Genomic DNA, 18,030 nt, shown 5'->3' with positions numbered 1-18,030 from the left:
GTGCCAATCAAGCGGGCTGCTTTGTCCTAGATGGTGTCGAGCTTCTTGAGTGTTGTTGGAGCTGCACTCAGCCAGGCAAGTTTCCATCACACTCCTGACTTGTGCCTTGTAGGTGGTGGAAAAGCATTGGGGAAGCAGGAGGTGAGTCACTCGCCGCAGAATACCCAGCTCTGACCTGTTCTTGTAGTCACTGTATTTATATGGCCAGTCCAGTTAAGCTTCTGGTCAATGGTGGCACTACTGCTGCGCTAAGTGGGATGGACTACGGACAGATCTAGCAGCCCTAAAGTGGGCATCCATGAGATACTGTGGGCCATCAGCAGCAGCAGCAGAATTGTACACCACCACAATCTGTAAACTCATAGTGGTACATCCCTCACTCCTTGGTCACCGTCAAGCCAAAAGACTACTCCTGATTCAATGTCGAGTACAGAACATTGTGCCAGGAGCAGCAACAAGGTATACCTTAAGAACATAAGAAATAGGAGCAGGATTAGGCCATACGGCCCCTCGAGCCTGCTCCGCCATTCAACAAGATCATGGCTGAGCTTCGACCTCAACTCCACTTTCCAGCCTGATCCCCATATCCCTTGATTCCCATAGAGTCCAAAAATCGATCTATCTCAGCCTTGAATATACTCAACAACTCAGCATCCACAGCCCTCTGGGGTAGAGAATTCCAAATAATTCTCAATCCTCTGAGTGAAGAAATTTCTTCTCATCGCAGTTGTAAATGGCCGTCACCTATGCAACTATGCCCCCTCGTTCTAGACTTTCCAACCAGGGAAAACAACCTCTCAACATCTGTAAGAACATAGGAACCTTAGAAGGATACCTGCATGATGAACACCAAAAGCAGCAGACGATAGATAGCCAAACAATTCCCCTAACCAATAATTCAGCCGTACCGCATCCAGCCAAGAGTGGTGGTGGACAACCAGGCAACTAATAGGAGGAGGAAATTCCATGACCATGACCATCCCCATCCTAAACCACGATGGAGCCCAGCACAAGTGTAAGAAACAAGGCTAAAGTGTATCTCCAGAGATTCTGAGCCGCAGGATCAGGAATCGGGGACTGTCTTCTGTAGAGCCTCCGCACCCCCCCCCCCCACCCCACCGTTAAATTCCACTTTAACCTCTGGCACCATGAGGGTAATGAATGAAGGAGTGCCACATATAAAGGGACTACAAGGGTCAGGGCAGCAGGGAGCTTACCTCAACTGCTCTGGGATGTAATTATTCTTCCTGTACTGCAGAGTCCTTGCACCCTTGTAATTGTGTAGGTGCATTGTCTGAGTGTATCATTCATGTGGCACTCATGAAATTGTAAAGTTGACGCATATTGAAAAGTCTACTCCAGATTATAAAAAATACAGTGCAATCCATCTAAGAAGCACATACGAGTAGCAGTATTGCTTTTTAATTCTTTGTGCAAAATTTTCAGTTAATTGCTTCATTGAAATCCATGCAACGACAAACCAAAATATTTCAAACTTCACTAGTGTTTGCAAATGGAAAAATGCTTTGTGACAATATAAAGAAATACAAGGGCAACAATTCTTTGGTAATACAGCTTAATTATTAAAATATATACAGCAACATTTTGAATGATTGGAAGTGATTAAAAAAGGAAATATATTAAACACCCATTTGCAATCTGGCATTGTCATTCTTTGCACGTGAATCTAGTTATGTTTGCATTGCTTGTAACAGGTCTATACTTGGTTGCAGCTTTGAAAGAGGCATCAATTACTCTGCAACCATTTTGATTCTTGTGCAAATTCTTTCTCCAATCTCGCACAAGTTGACACAGTCCACGAGGCTTTTCTCATCATCGCTGTGCTGTTTGGTCTGTTAGTGATCACAGGTGTCCTCAGACCGGCAGAATTTTTATGAAGTTCTAACTTTTCAGATATTTTCTGGGAATAAGTATGGGTATGTCTCCTGCAGCTGCTCTGTAGCGCTAAAGTTGGCTGCATAAATAACAAATCCCCAAGAGAGTAAGACGATGGTCAGGAGTATCTGTATAAGATGAGATATACACGTTACATTAAATGAACTGTGGTAGAAGGTCTTGAGACCACTACCAATTCTTTTCACATTATTCACCAATGCAGTCCCATGGATTTTAATAGAGCTATATTGTATTTTATTTTTAAAATATGTATAAGCTTTGTTTTACCCTCATTCTTCCAGATGGTAGTCTATTTTTGCATGTAACAATACATTTTAAATTTATCTAGTTTAACCAGTTTCTATGCAGGTTCAGGTACTGTGGCAGATATGATGATGCAGAAACAGATGGAAACATCAAAAATACCTAGCAGATAATGAAAGAATGAAAATATCCCACCAGAAGATTAGACATTCTCTTCCATCTGTTGGCGGCTTATTTACTTTAGTGAATTGTTTCAATCAATTAGTGATCAGTAATTCTCTAAGAACTTAATATATGTATGAATTTTTGAAGATAAATTTCACTCGCCTTAACATGAAGGGTATCTGTCTATGCTAGAGTTTTGAGCACATTTAGTACCAGGTACCAGCATCAAACACTCCCAGTTAAGGTGTTGCACAAGCTAAATGCAGAATAAAGAATTCTCTATCTATCCCTAAACAACAGTTTTTAAATCCAGACAATTACCAGTAAGTTTCTGTACAGCTAGTCTGTAAAGGCAAGATTTCATTGTAATACTGTATTTGCTGACAAAATCAATCTGATAAAAGGATAAGACTCTGTATGTTTTCAATTAGTGATGAGAAACATTAGTCATGCAAAATGTCCACACGCTATAAAAATTGATTTTCTATTTAAATAAACTAGGACTGAATTCATACAGTAGATGATTCTGAAGCACCCATAGTGACTCCTGCATAATTTCTGCAAACTGGGACCTCCCACATGAATCATAGAATCTGAAATTTACCGCACAGAAGGAGGCCATTCGGCCCATCATGTCTGTGCCAACCGAAAAAGAGCTATCCAGCCTAATCCCACTTGCCAGCTCTTGGTCCGTAGCCTTGTAGGTTACGGCACTTTTAGCCAGTCATATTTCTGGCCTGGAGAAAAGGAAATTGCCATCAAAATGTATTATTGTTAAAAAGCAGAGATTAATTTCCTTTTTAAAACACAATACAAATGTCATTCCGACCAAAAACTGAAAATATTTTGCTTTACTGACAGCAATAGCATAAACATCATAAAATTGAATGTACTGTAAAAATGTTAAGTAACCCAATTGATTTTTTTTTAAATTGCTGCATGTTTTCATTTGAACTAAATTTAAGTAGTTCTGATTAACAGAAGTTTCCATACTTCACACTGTATTGTCTAATGAATCCACATTAACTCAGTAAGTGATATTCCTTACCACATTGTAATGTGAACACAGAAATGCTTGTAAAGTGCCACAGCACCAACTACATCTTCCAAAATGTGGGCCCTTGACTTTAAATGTTGCTCATCTTCACCATTGATTAAAGAGGCATTAACAATGTTCATTATTTCATGGTAGGAAGAGTGAGGAGAGGCAATATATACTAAATGGTACAATTTGAAAGGGGGTGCAGGAACAGAGAGACCTGGGGGTTTACGTACACAAGTATTTGAAGGTGCAGGACAAGTTGAGAAGGACAGGCATTCAGAATCCTTAGCTTTATAAACAGAGGCATAAAATACAAAAGCAAGAAAGTTATGCTAAAACTTTATAAAACACTGGTTAGGCCCTAGCTTATATATTGTGTCCAGTTCTGGGCACCACACTTTAGGAAGGATTTTAAGGCCTTAGAGAGGGTGCAGAGAATTTACTAGAATGGTACGAGTCATGAGTGACTTCAGTTACATGGCAAGACTGGAGAAACTGGGGTTGTTCTCCTTAGAGCAGAGAAGGTTAAGGGGAGATTTAATAAAGGTGTTCAAAATCATGAAGGGTTTTGGTAGAGTAAATAGGGAGAAACTGTTTCCAGTGGCAGGAGGGTTGGTAACCAGAGGACACAGATTTAAGATAATCGGCAAAAGAAACAGAGGCGACATGAGGAAAAAAAAATTTACACAGCGAGTTGTTATGATCTGGTTTGCGGTGTTTCTGCTAACAACCCTCCCTGTAGGGTTGTCAACCCTCCAGGATTGTCCTGGAGTCTCCATGAATTATAACAACTAATCTCCAGAACAATGCTGCAAGCAACAACCAAGGGGTGGGAAGAAATCATAGGGGCATTAAAAAAAATTGTGTTCTTAAAAAATGTTCTTACAACACTTTTGTTTATTGTTATAAAAATATTGGAGGTGGGAAAAAAGGTTGTTTGATTGACAGTCAAGAATCATCCAATCAGTTAATGAAGAGTCTATTCGCTTTTTGATTAGCTTAGGAAGGCAGAATGATGTGTCAGGTGACCAATGGCAGGATTGTGGGGGCAGGACGGTAGGAGGTCATCTGATGAAACCTCCAGGAATATGCCCAACCGGAGTTGGCAAACCTGTCCACCCCCCCACTACTCAAAAGCAAAATACCGCGGATGCGGGAAATCTGCTCTACGGGGGACACACTGAGACAGATATCAACTGACAGATATCAACTTGTAAACAATTTTACAACACCAAGTTATAGTCCAGCAATTTTATTTTAAATTCACAAGCTTTCGGAGGCTACCTCCTTCCTCAGGTGAACGATGTTCACCTGAGGAAGGAGGTAGCCTCCGAAAGCTTGTGAATTTAAAATAAAATTGCTGGACTATAACTTGGTGTTGTAAAATTGTTTACAATTGTCAACCCCAGTCCATCACCGGCATCTCCACATCACAGATATCAACTTGGTGAAGGAGGCCCTTTGCTTCACCCGAAACTTGTTTGTCTTCCAGCTTAAGGAGCTGTCCACGACCAAGTGTTGCCGACTGGCACGCTCCAAGTACCAGGAGTACGTGCTGCGGGACGCACTGAAGCGAGGTGCAGCCTACTCAAAGGCCACTGTGTAAGACCACCCCACCTTGTACTGTACAGCATGTATAAGATATGTACCGTGTTTTAAATTGAAATATTGGAATCGTATTGTGTACGATCTGTGTTGTATTGATTTGAATTGTATCGCCTTGGAATTGTGGCATCTTTAAATTTTATGAAATAAAGTATATTTTGAAATTTAAAAATCTAAAATTAAAAGCAGAAGATGCTGGAAATACTCAGCAAGTCTGTGGACCATGAAATAGAGTTAACGTTTAATTGTCAGCACTGCTCACACTCTATACTCACAATGGAATAAATCCAGTCCAGCGCTCGCTTACTCACACGGATCATGGCGGCCCCCGGGCTCCCTTCACTATGGCAACCGAGCGAGCCGGGCCACCAGTGGGAAGCTGTCACTTCCAAATAAAAAGACCGAGGAAATCTAAATGTTTGGGACCCCCCACTTCCCACTACCACTCCTCAAATCCCAACGGTTGGTGTGGAGGTGCACTTTCTGTATCCCAGCGGCAAAATATGGCGGTCAAACAACAGTGACCTCCTTCACTGTCTCCCTGGGTCCTCCAAGATCCCAGCGGCCAGCGCGGGCGCCGTTGGTCCTCCAGCGTCCCGGCGGCCAGCGCGGCGCGTCGGTCCTCCAGCGTCCCGGCGGCCAGTGCGCCTCCGTCACCTACCGAGCTTGTGTGATGGTGTTACACCCTCACAGGCAGCGGCTTGAGAGGCCTGTCCCCGGCGTTAAGGAGGGGAACTGAGCGGAAATAATACGCCACGGGATCAAGGAGGAGGGGAAAATGCTTCAACATTTAATGAATGATAAAAAAAAACACAGTTACATAATTTAAGTCCGAGCGTTGGCCGTGAGGAAGATCGGCGAGTGAGGGAGGCTGCAGGTAAGAGCCCGGGGTGAGGGGTGGATTGTGTGGCGAGGGAGGCCGGGTAGGCCCGGGCAGGCCTGTCAGCAGCGCCGGCGGTCTGGAGTGACGGTATCACAGTCAGACGCGGATTGCAGACTGATCAACTCCTGGAGCTGCGAGTGACAAGACAAGGAAAAGAGGTCCCCACTTAAACTAAGATGAGCCACTGACCGCTTCAATGACCTGGACAATATTTATCAAAAGCAAAAATACCGGGGATGCTGGAATTCTGAAATAAAAACAGAAAATGCTGGAAAACACTTTCAGCAGGTCAGGCAGCGTCTGTGGAGAGAGAAACAAGAGTCAACGTTTCAGGTCGACGACCTTTCGTCAGAACTGGAAGATGTTGGAGGAACTGGAATATTTATCCCTCAACCAACATCATTGAAGAAAACACAGATTATCTGGTCGTTGCTGTTTGTGGGAGCTTGCTGTGCGTGAATTGCCTGCTGCATTTCCTACATTACAACAGTGACTGCACTTCAAAAGTATTTCATTGGCTGTAAAGCACTTTGGGATGCCCTGAGGTCGTGAAAGGTGCTATATGGATGCAAGTCTTTCTATTGAATGAGTGGCATTCAGGTGGTTTAGTATAAGCAGAGTCTGAACACAATCATTATTGCACAGATAAGTCAACAGTATATACCGATCCACGTGTCCACATATGAAAAAGCGGCTTCCTGGGTTAAGGAAGCTGTGCTAAAACTTTTGTAAATCACTAGTTTTGACCCCAGCTGGAGTATTGTGTCCAATTCTGGGTACCATACGTTAGGAACAACCCTGGGAGAGGGTGCTGAGGAAATTTATTAGAATGGTACCAGGGATGAGGGACTTCAATTATGTAGAGGGACTAGAGAAGAAAGTTCTTTACTGCTATTGAATCATAGTTAACGGCTTTAGGCAAAGGAGGTGACACGGTAACTGACACTTGGGTGGGTGGGTGGGTGGGGGGGGGGGATGTTAACAAGTTTAATGAATATACAGTTTGCACGCTTAGTAACTGAACCATTGCAGCAGCTTCCATCAGGAATGGAGAGGCATTCCAAAAATGGCACTATTAGCAGAGGAGAAATACTGCTCAACAGTAGAACAATATCTACTCCAGACAAGTGGCCGTGGGATATGTTACACCCACCTGAGAGGACAGACGGGGCCTTGGTTTAACGTCTCACTTTACATCTACGCCTTTTCAGAGATTCAGTGGGAAGCCTCAGAATAGGAAAAACTGTATTTGAAGTTTTATTTTGGCTTTTGTTCCTCTGGGCTCTAATTGTCACTGCCTGTACTCAATTCCATGAGGTAGTTCACAGCAAGGTTCTTTATTGCTGTTCATTCACAGATTTGGCTGTTGTATATAAAAAAAGGTTTTGGGATGTTGGTCATAAATTGATGGCTAAAGAAAGAAAGACTTGCATTTATACATCGCCTTTCTTGACCTCAGGACATCCCAAAGCGTTTCACAGCCATTGAAGTACTTTTAAAGTGGAATCACTGTTGTAATGTAGGAAACGTGGCAGCTAATTTGCACACAGCAAGATGCCACCAACAGCAATGTGATAATGGCCAGATAATCTGTTTTAGAGATGTTGGTTAAGGGATAAATATTGGCCAGGACACCGGGGAGAACTCCCCTGCTCTTCAAATAGTGGCCGTGGGATATGTTACACCCACCTCATCTGAAAGTGTAAGAAAGTTTGGTTTCGGATGGTCCAGTGGTCTAGGTTTCCAAATAGAATGTTTTTATTTTAATGGTTTGTTTGTCTGAAGCCAGAGGTCAGATCATCAGAGATCTAAAGCCTTTCGGCTTTAGCTGCTTGGTAAAAACCAAGTCCCAGTAATCCAGCTGAGGCCTGAAAATCTTGTATAATTAATAATTCTGATATGCTATCTAAGCTGGCAGAAGGGATCTTTTGAAGGGAAATGTTGCTGGGAATAGTTTTAAACAATATATAAAGTGATCCTTGTATGCGTATTTGTATATGTGTCCAATAATGTTGGACCAGACCGTATAATTAACTTGTTTTTCAAGAATTTGAGTTCATACTGTGTAGTGCCCTGAGGCTACAGACAACAATCCTTCTCTAAATGGGTTCCCTCAGAATATGTATATTGTGTATCTATTCCATAAATTTCTCTCCACTGCTGTAACAGAAATCTCGAATCCAAATCTTGTTTACAATTAGTCCAAAATTAGAATTTGCAATGAAGTCACCTGGGGCTGTAATGTTGATTTGATACATGGGACACACCCATTTTATTTACTCAAATTTAAAATTCTCTTCTTTGTGTCCAAATCCCTCCATGGCCTCGCCCCTCCCTATCTCTGTAACCTCCTCCAGCCCCACATCCCTCCGAGATCTCTGCGCTCCTCCAATTCTGGCCTCTTGTGCATCCCCGATTTCCTTCGCCATACATTGGCAGATGTGCCTTCAGCTGTCTAGGCCGTAAGCTCTGGAATTCCCTCCCTAAACCTCTCTACCTCTCTCCCTTTCTTTAAGATGCTCCTTAAAACCTACCTCTTTGACCAAGCTTTTGGTCACCGGTCCTAATATCTCTTTATGTGGCTCGGTGTTAAATTTTTTCTGAAAACGCTCTTGTGAAGCGCCTTGGGACGTTTTACTATGTTAAAGGCGCTGTATAAATACAAGTTGATGTTTAAAAACTGCAGAATGTTTGCTCCACTACAAGTTGCTTCCCCCGATCTTTATCTGTCCGGGAAACTATGAAGCAAACTGAAAATGGTTATCTTTTGAATACTTCTATCGCTCCCTTCACTTATACCCAGAACAATTCCGAATGTAGAATTTGTGAATTAGACTGAAGCTTTATGGAAATGTTGGATTGTTCCGACTGTGAGTGTAATTCTCTGCAATTTAAATCGACTAGTAGATCTCTGTGCTTTTACCCACAGAAAGTTAGGACAAAGTGAATTTTCCTCAGTGAATTAGTGATACTGTAGATATAGGTGTGGGAATCGGCAGCTTATTAATCTCCATCTAGTGGAAGAAGTGTGCAGCCACAGGTGTGACTGTGTCATAGAATCGTGACACCTAGATTATGTGACACGTATAGGTAATGTCATATTATAGATTTGAGAAGGTATTTCTAACCCATAGATAAGCTAGTTGTTTCTTTATTTGAGAACATGCCCCTTGTCCTACACATTTCAAAAATTAATGTTAGCACATCATAGACAGTGTTTTTGATCTACTTTACATTGGGGTTACATTTTTGTTAACTTTATTTTTGTGGAGTATTTTACCGCACTGATTTTTTTTTTTGTAGTTTTTAATCCTGTTTTCTTCCTTCACTTGACCTGATGTCTATAGCCAAGACAGTATCCAAGATGCCTGTTCCCTGGGCACCATTAATCCACTGTAACCCCCATAGCCAGCTACCAGCGACTGTCTGGATCTCACTCTACCTACCATTTCTTTTTCCCACAATACAATCCTCTACTCAGTGCATCCCACTCAACATGTTGTATAGCAGGTGGTCAGTAGGTGATTAAGTTTCGTGAAAGTTATTAAAACGCCGTGGGAAATTTTAATACGTTAAAGGCACTATATGAATGCAAGTTGTTGTGAGTACCACAAACTGTCAGCATGAGGTTTTCCCACTTATTCACTGCACTCTTTAAGATAAGTTTGAATTCAAAAAGAATGATTATTTATAGAAAATGTATTTATTTTTCTCAGTGTTGATGCGTGCCTTTGTTCAGGTTTGTAACTGTATTTGAATTTGATTTCCCAAGTAATATGGAAAGAAGCTGAGCTTTTTTGAGTAGAAGTTTCACATCAAAATTCATTTCAACGTTTTTTTTAACTCCATCTTCTGTACCCCAATGGACTAAACCACTGGACATCCCACATAACACAGCCAAGCCTCAAGATCAAGGTCACAGCGTATCTAAATCCCCAAGATCTCTCCCTTCTCCGCTATTACTGTATCCCCTGACTCACCATGAACCATGCCACAGGAGATTCACTGGTATATAATTAAAAGTTTTACTTATAAGGTCCGTCCATCGTGTCACTTTTAAGGTATCCAACTTCATGGAATTAATGTCCAAAGGGCAAAAATTTGTGATTGGCTGAATTTTTCTGTTAAGTTAATAATCAAATATCTGATCGACTAAACATGCATGAATCAAAAACGGTTCAATCAATCGGTAAGTACCAATGAGGAACAAGTAAGCAAAAGAAAACTCGGATGTCAAATTGTTCCTTTTTTTTTCCATAGCTACCTACCACTCAGTAAGTAGCAAGTACCATAAAACCGTAAAAATTACTTGAACATTTTCTTCAGTCAATTTTCATCTGCTGCTTTTCTTCAGGTGAAGTATACTGCTAGAAGTCACATTTATAACAAAAACTACAGAATTCTGGGGGGTGGGTGAAGTGGAAATCATCAGTTGTATGCTTAATTTTAGTTAACTAATTTTTAGAAATGCCAGCAAGAAATTTCCCTCAACTGGGCCTGCCATTCTGCCTGGAGTCTGGAGTTGGAAATTTCACATCGATCTGATTCCTGAAGTTTCCAGGTGCTTTGGACTCGCAGTACAGAACAGCCCATGTTATATGACAAAGCAGGACCGTAATGTTAAAAGATGCTGTATAAATGCATGTTGTTGTTGCAGAAATTAGTGCTGGCAACAATAGTAAGTGAACAACTCATGCATCATGTGACATTCCTCTGCTGTCTTTACAAAGGTGTTAAACTGTCTAAATGGAGTTAACCAGGTTAGCACCTCTTTTAAAATAGCAGATATCATAGGAACATCGTCTGTTATTATTGCCAACAGTTATTTTAAATTAATTGATTTAAGATACTAAAAACAGAAAGGGCCCAAAAATCTGTGCGCTTTCACTCCTAGCGTAAGTGGTGAGAATGTGGAACTCGCTACCACATGGAGTGGTTGAGGTAAATAACCTTTATGGGGAAGTTAGATAAATACACGAGGGAGAAAGCAATAGAAGGATATGCTAATAGGGTGAGATGAAATAAGGTGGGAGGAGGCTCGTGTGGAGCATAAACACCGGCACAGACCAGCCTGTCCCACACTCATGATAGTGCACCATGGTCACAGAGGTGGTAATTTGTCAGTTTGATTAGGTTCGTTTGGGTGTTGTGGAAGAAAAGCAAACCTGATTGGAAAGATTCAAATATGGAATTGTGAGAAGGCTGAGTATGGATTTTGGAGATGACGACTTTGTAGAGGAAGGGGAGGTTGGAAGAGGTGGTAGTTTGCAAGGGCAGTGAAGTCAAGGGTAGATTTTTAAGTAGGAGGATGATACAGGCAGCATTGAAAGAGAGGGGGAGAGTATCTAAGGAGAAGGAATCATTTACAATATCGGTTGGCATGAGGGTGAGGATGGAAGTTGGGTAGTCAGCAGTGGAAATGGGGTCGAGTGAGCAAGAGATGGGTCTCATGGACAAGATGAGCTCCAAGAGGCCATGGGGGAAGATAGGAAAGAAACTAGAGAAAGATACATTTTTGGGGCTAGTGCAGCAGGGAGCCATGAGGAAGTTTGTCTTGGTGGGGAAGGGGGGAGGCAGCTGACCGGGTGTTCTCAAGCTTAGTAACAAAATAGTTCATGAGCTTGTTGCATTTGGATGTGAGGGTGGAGGGGGCAGAGGAGAGGGGTTTAGGGAGACAGTTGGATGTGAGGGGAGAGGGGTTTAGGGAGACAGTTAGTAATGGTAGACAGAGAGCTGTCCATCAATGGGATTACCAAGAATCATTGGTCTTTTCCTTTTTATATGCTGATCGATATCTTCACCCCAGTTACAGTTGTCACCCTAGCATGTCAATCACTTAGGATATTTAGTATTGACAACATTGCTGGTAATTCAACAACAACTTGCATTTATATAGAGTCTTTAACATACTAAAACATCCCAAGGCGCTTCACAGGAGCGTTATCAAACAAAATTTGACATCAAGCCACATAAGCAGATATTAGGACAGGTGACCAAAAGCTTGGTCAAAGAGATAGGTTTTAAAGATCATCTTAAAGGAGGCAGAGAAGTTTAGGGAGGGAATTCCAGAGCTTAGGGCCTAGGCAGCTGAAGGCACGACCGCCAATGGTGGAACGATTAAAATCGGGGATTTGCAAGAGGCCAGAATTGGAAGAGCGCAGAGATCTCTGAGCGTTGTAGGGCTGGAGGAGGTTACAGCAATAGGGCTAAGTACTGAATTGTCAGCAATGTTGTCCAGCCAGTTATCAAAAACACTATTCAACAGATTGATATCAATGACCCTGCATTAAATCAACATTATCATATTAAACACCTTTTTGTTCAACAGGAACTGAAATTCAGACAAACATTAACATTTTGGCCTGCTATATCATTACTGTGCATTCCTGTAGTTTGCAAAATATTAGCCCCGTGTATGCACTGTGGCCAGCAGTAAGAAACCAAAAGCTTATCCAACAATAATTTGTTATTGGTATCCAGAAGTGAGCATTTTCTTAAAAACCTTATCACATAAATATTTCTGATGGTGTGATGTTATGTACAAGTAACAAACCAATTTCTGGAAAAAAAACTTTATATGTCTTAATCAAAACTTGCTTTTGTTTTTAAAAAGTAAGGAAGTTGGTGCAATTACACAATTTCTAGTTTGAGAGATTTCTGGCTGTAAATGTTTTTATCACTCAGTAATCAGTTTATTTTTTTATAAAAAGTGCATCCAGCATCTGTTGGAAGCAATTCGGCCTGACATTTCAAGGTCATTTAACTACCTCTGATCCGTTCACTAAACAACAAACACCAAATGATTAAAGGTGTTGTAGGCACAGCAGTAGGCCATTCAGCCCCTTGAGTCAGTTCCACCATTCAAGTAGATCATGGCTGATCTGTACCTTAACTCCATTTACTCGCCTTGGTTTTGTAACCCTTAATACCTTAACAAAAATCTTATCAAACTCAGTTTTGAAATTTTCAATTGACCTCCCAGCCTCAACAGCATTTTGGGGGGGAGAGTTCCAGATTTCCACTACCCTTTGTGTGAAGAAGTGCTACCTGACATCACCCCTGAACGGCCTAGCTCTAATTTTAAGGTTTTGCCTTTTTGAAGGCGTTTGAAGGAGGATCTGTTTTATGCTGTAATTTAATTATTCAGCGTGCTTGTGCAATTGAACAGCGTTTCTGAAGCATGAATAATCCCTATCTTGTTACTGTGTTCATAAAATCATGAAATAATTCCTAGGACATGCTAATAAAATTTTGATTTTTACTAGGGCAATGTTGTATTCCGTCTTACGTTCCTGTCCAAAGTGATGTGAAAACGTGACAAAAATCTTATTAGATTCTTTAACACTTATATGTCTTGTGGGGGTGGGGGGTTCACTGGAGAAAGTTACCAAATTCATAACTTGTTTTGAACCAACTTGTTCTTTTTTTTATAATCTCATAAGTCAACTGATGGACAAAAAAGGAGGGAAATGTGTGACACTGATATTTAATCTTCAGATGGCGCATCTATTTATTACAATACACGTGATCAATTAAATTAAAGCCTTACAGTTGGTATGTTTGGTGGCTGCTGGTCTAAATATGCCGTTAAAGGGATTTTTAAAATCAAATAACACTTTTTCTGTTTGGTGATGATGTGTCCTACTTGCACATACATATATACAGAAGCAGGTCTCCTTACAAATCTGCTTCCAGTGAGCTTAAAAGGAGACCAGAGGGTGTAAACTCAGGAGAGTGGTGTGCAGAGATCATTTTGGTGTCATTCTCATTATTTCTAATGTTAAAGGTCTTTTCGTTCCCCCGGAAATAAGAGTTTTATATCCACAAGTGAAGATGGTTGGATAACTTGCGTTTGGCAGAATTGTGTGCTTAGAGTTACAGAAAGTCTTGCAAGAAAATAAAGATTGAATTTTGGTGGGGAAGGAAGCATGTGTATTCTGCTTAACACATATTTTTGAAGGGAAGCTAAGATTTTATTCATTAGAAAATAAGAAAAATCTCATCACCTGGGCAATAAATCATTATGACAGAATTGTGGCAAAGTGAAAAATATTCCCATTGCCGAGTCGTGAATTTGTGAAGATACACCTTACCAGGTCTGTTTCAGCTGAAAACCCACTTTTTACTTTGGTTTGGTTTTGGGGGTACATTTGGAAGTAATGGGCCGTGATGTACCCAGTAAAGTATTAAAAATGGCCTGGATGGTGCAGTGAGTGAATAAGCTCTGAGACCTAGTTTAGAATGCAGACCAGAGTGATGAGATGAAAGTGTCCTCTCTCTACTACCTATAAAAGTCTTGCATGAAATGTGTTTGGGCAAGTCTGAGCCCAATTTCTAGTGGACCCACAATCTCCAAATTGGCAGTCTCACTGAGAGAGGCTACAAGGGTGGCTGGTGCAGGTAAGGGAAATGCCACACTGATGTAATGTGAGGCTGGGCCTAAGGTATCTTGCTAGGCAGAGTAGAGAGAATTGCATTCGGTATCCAGTAGTATTATATCTGATCTGGGAGCTTACAAAAGGTGAAAAGGTATTAACAGACAGCGGTACCACATGTTTGTAACAGAAACAGCTTCAATCTTCCACGTACATAAGAACATAAGAAACAGGAGTAGGAGTAGGCCATACGGCCCCTCAAGCCTGCACCGCCATTCAATCAAATCATGGCTGATCTTCAACCTCAACTCTACTTTCCTGCCCGATCCCCATATCCCTTGATTCCCCCAAAATCAAAAAAATGATCTATTTCAGTCTTGAATATACTCAACGACTCAGCATCCACAGCCCTCTGGGTTAGAGAATTCCAAAGATTCACAACCAGAGTGATGAAATTCCTCCTCATCTCAGTATTAAATGGCCGACTCCTTATCCTGCGACTATGCCCCCTAGTTCTAGACTCTCCAGCTGGGGAAAACAACCTCTCAGCATCTACCCTGTCAAGCCCCCTCAGAATCTCATATGTTTCCATGAGATCACCTCTCATTCTTCTAAACTCCAGAGAGTATAGGCCCATTCTATTCAACCTCTCCTCATAGGACAACCCTCTCTTCCCAGGAATTAATCTAGTGAACTTCCTTGTACTGCCTCTAAGGCAAGTATATCCTTCCTTAGATAAGGAAACCAAAACTGTACGCAGTACTCCAGGTGAGGTCTCACCAAAGCTCTGTACAATTGTAGTAAGTTAGTATGCAGGTGCAGCAGGTGATCAAGAAGGCCAACGGAATGTTGGCGTTTATTGCTAGGGGGATAGAATATAAAAACAGGGAGGTATTGCTGCAGTTATATAAGGTATTGGTGAGACCGCACCTGGAATACTGCATACAGTTTTGGTCTCCATACTTAAGAAAAGACATACTTGCTCTCGAGGCAGTACAAAGAAGGTTCACTCGGTTAATCCCGGGGATGAGGGGGCAGACATATGAGGAGAGGTTGAGTAGATTGGGACTCTACTCATTGGAGTTCAGAAGAATGAGAGGCGATCTTATTGAAACATATAAGATTGTGAAGGGGCTTGATCGGGTGGATGCGGTGAGGATATTCCCAAGGATGGGTGAAACTAGAACTAGGGGGCATAATCTTAGAATAAGGGGCTGCTCTTTCAAAACTGAGATGAGGAGAAACTTCTTCACTCAGAGGGTGGTAGGTCTGTGGAATTTGCTGCCCCAGGAAGCTGTGGAAGCTACATCATTGAATAAATTTAAAACAGAAATAGACAGTTTCCTGGAAGTAAAGGGAATTAGGGGTTACGGGGAGCGGGCAGGAAATTGGACATGAATTTAGATTTGAGGTTAGGACCAGATCAGCCATGATCTTATTGAATGGCGGAGCAGGCTCGAAGGGCCGATTGGCCTACTCCTGCTCCTATTTCTTATGTTCTTATGTACTCCAACCCCCTTGCAATAAAGGCCAATGTGCCATTTGCTTTCCTAATTGCCTGCTGCACCTGCATGCTAACTTTTTGTGTTTCTTGTACCAGGACACCCAAATCTCTCTGGGCACCAACATTTAATACTTTCTCACCATTTTAAAAAATATTCTGTTTTTCTATTCTTCCTACTAAACCTCACATTTCCCCACATTATACTCCATCTGCCATCTTCTTGCCCATTCACTTAACCTGTCTCTATCCCTTTGCAGACTCTGTGTCCTCCTCACTGCTTACTTTCCCACCTAGCTTTGTATCGTCAGCAAACATGGATATGTTACACTCGGTTCCTTCATCCAAGTCATTAATATAGATTGTAAATGGCTGAGGCCCAAGCACTCTATCCATGCTTATATGTTACCCCCAATCCCATGAGCCCTTATCTTGCATAACAACCTTTTATGTGGCACCTTATCGAATGCCTTTTGAAAATCCAATATACTACATCCACTGGTTCCCCTTTATCTACCCTGCTAGTTACATCCTCAAAAAACTTTAATAAATTTGTCAAACACGATTTCCCTTTCATAAAATCACATTGACTCTGCCTAATCATACTATGATGTTCTAACTGTTACCACTTCCTTAATAATGGGTTCCAGCATTTTCCGGATGACTGATATCAGGCTAAATGGCCTGTAGTTCCCTGTTTTCTCTCTCCCTCTTTTCTTGAATAGCGGGGTTACATTTGCTACCTTCCAATCCACTGGGACCGTTCTAGAATCTAGGGAATTTTGGAAGATCATAACCAATGCATCCGCTATCTCTGATGGAGTGAGCACACATATGCCAGGTCAATTGCAATGGATAAGTCACAAGGGATGATGTCTGTTTACGGTATTTGACATCAATGATATCATGAAATCAGGGATGTCACCCCCTTTTTCTGCTGCATTGTGTATCAATGGGGTTCTTATAACACTGCTAGATTTTTCTCTTCGTCAGTTCTTTCCCACGCTAGAGGAGGGTGATCTTAGGGCCTTTTGTGGGCGAGATACTCTTTTGCGTTGAGTTTTTGGTTTCAAAACATTGACTTTTTTTCAGGCACTGTATCCAGAAAGGAAAACTTTGCCATGAAGAAATGAGCCCATGTCAGACAAAGGTCTCTCCAATTCTATCAGCAATAAAGTTATCACCCCAAATCTTAAAGTTCTTTCAAACTGTAATAAGTAAAAAATGCATGAAGCTGGGAAGATACACTTAATGTATTAGTCATCAAATGGGATGGTGTCGTAGGTTGGAATAAAACTGATCACAAGGTCTGCTGGGGTTCTATCCATGGTAAAATATTCCTGTAATTGAGTTTTTACACTGCCAGTTGTTGTACTATTTTCTCTAAATTACAGATTCAAAACTTCTGGAAAAATTCATGGTGTAGCCTGTCTGTATTTCAGATGAGCCTGTATGCAGCAAACAGATGATGTCCCCATGGTGGAAAGTCCCAGCATAGTAACATTAACACATTCAAAACTGGACACACAAATGGGGGCTTTGTGTTAGGAAGGTTTTTAGCCATGTTTTTGGATTTGGGTTTCAGTAAATCTTGTTGAGATTGCTACAACTATCTATGCATTGTTTTTGTTATGATGTGGAGATGCCGGTGATGGACTGGGGTGGACAAATGTAAGGAATCTGGTGTTGTAAGATTCCTTACATTTGTTTCTGTTAATCAGTGTTCCTTTCCCATCCTTCAACAATACCTTGTTAGCTGATCCTCTCCTGTGCTGCTGTAAGCACATTGAGCCTCATTAGTAATAGTGATTGAAAAGATTAAAAACTGGCGCAACCACCCTGTTGTCTGCCCTCTCTCAGCTATAAGATCCTACGTGATGGGGAGGGTAAGAGGAATTACATAGAATATACAGCATAGAAATAGTCCATTCGGCCCAACTGTGCCAGTGTTTATGCTCCTTATGAGCCTCCTCCCACCCCTCTTCATCTAACCCTATCAGCATAAACATCTATTCATAGAATCATAGAAAGTTAGGTAGAGGTCATTCGGCCCATCGTGTCCATGCTAGCTGAAAAAGAGCTATCCAGCTTAATCCCACTTTCCAGCACTTGGTCCGTAGCCCTGTAGGTTACAGCATTCCTTTCTCCATCATGAACTTATCTAGCTTCTCGTTAAATGCCTCAACCACTCCATGTGGTAGCCAGTTCCGCATTCTAACCACTCCCTGGGTAAAGGAATCTAGTCATATATATATATATATATTATTATACACAGATACAAACACACACAAGACAGTTT

At 41.5% G+C, this 18,030-nt stretch overlaps 2 protein-coding genes across 14 annotated transcripts in view; one reads left to right on the top strand and one right to left on the bottom strand.

The window, feature by feature from the left end:
- Nucleotides 1-1,119: 1,119 nt before the first annotated feature.
- LOC137321238 (small integral membrane protein 27-like) lies at nucleotides 1,120-5,540 on the bottom strand. Its single transcript, XM_067983565.1, has 2 exons — nucleotides 5,248-5,540; nucleotides 1,120-2,024 (listed from the first exon to the last, which is right to left on the bottom strand). The coding sequence occupies exons 1-2, from the start codon at nucleotides 5,290-5,292 to the stop codon at nucleotides 1,911-1,913; spliced, it is 159 nt and encodes a 52-aa protein (XP_067839666.1). The 5' UTR covers nucleotides 5,293-5,540; the 3' UTR covers nucleotides 1,120-1,910.
- Nucleotides 5,541-5,628: 88 nt separating this feature from the next.
- Nucleotides 5,629-18,030, top strand: part of LOC137321234 (antiviral innate immune response receptor RIG-I-like) — a 131,416-nt gene continuing 119,014 nt past the window's right edge. For all 13 annotated transcript variants that reach the window (XR_010962754.1, XR_010962751.1, XR_010962753.1 and 10 more), the window contains exon 1: nucleotides 5,629-5,849. The gene's annotated coding sequence lies outside the window, so the exon portion shown is untranslated. The remainder of the gene's footprint in view (nucleotides 5,850-18,030) is intronic.

The sequence above is a fragment of the Heptranchias perlo genome, chromosome 4 (assembly GCF_035084215.1).
Source record: "Heptranchias perlo isolate sHepPer1 chromosome 4, sHepPer1.hap1, whole genome shotgun sequence".
NCBI classification, from domain to species: domain Eukaryota; kingdom Metazoa; phylum Chordata; class Chondrichthyes; order Hexanchiformes; family Hexanchidae; genus Heptranchias; species Heptranchias perlo.
The sequence above is the reverse complement of the archived record's forward strand: the minus strand, read 5'-3'. Positions and strand labels throughout refer to the sequence as shown.

Coding starts and splice junctions, on each gene's coding strand:
- LOC137321238 (XM_067983565.1), bottom strand. CDS start 5,292: ATGATCCGTGTGAGTAAGCGAGCGCTGGACTGGATTTATTCCATT. Junction 2,025..5,247: donor TGGACTGGATTTATTCCATT/GTGAGTATAGAG, acceptor CATCTTATACAG/ATACTCCTGACCATCGTCTT.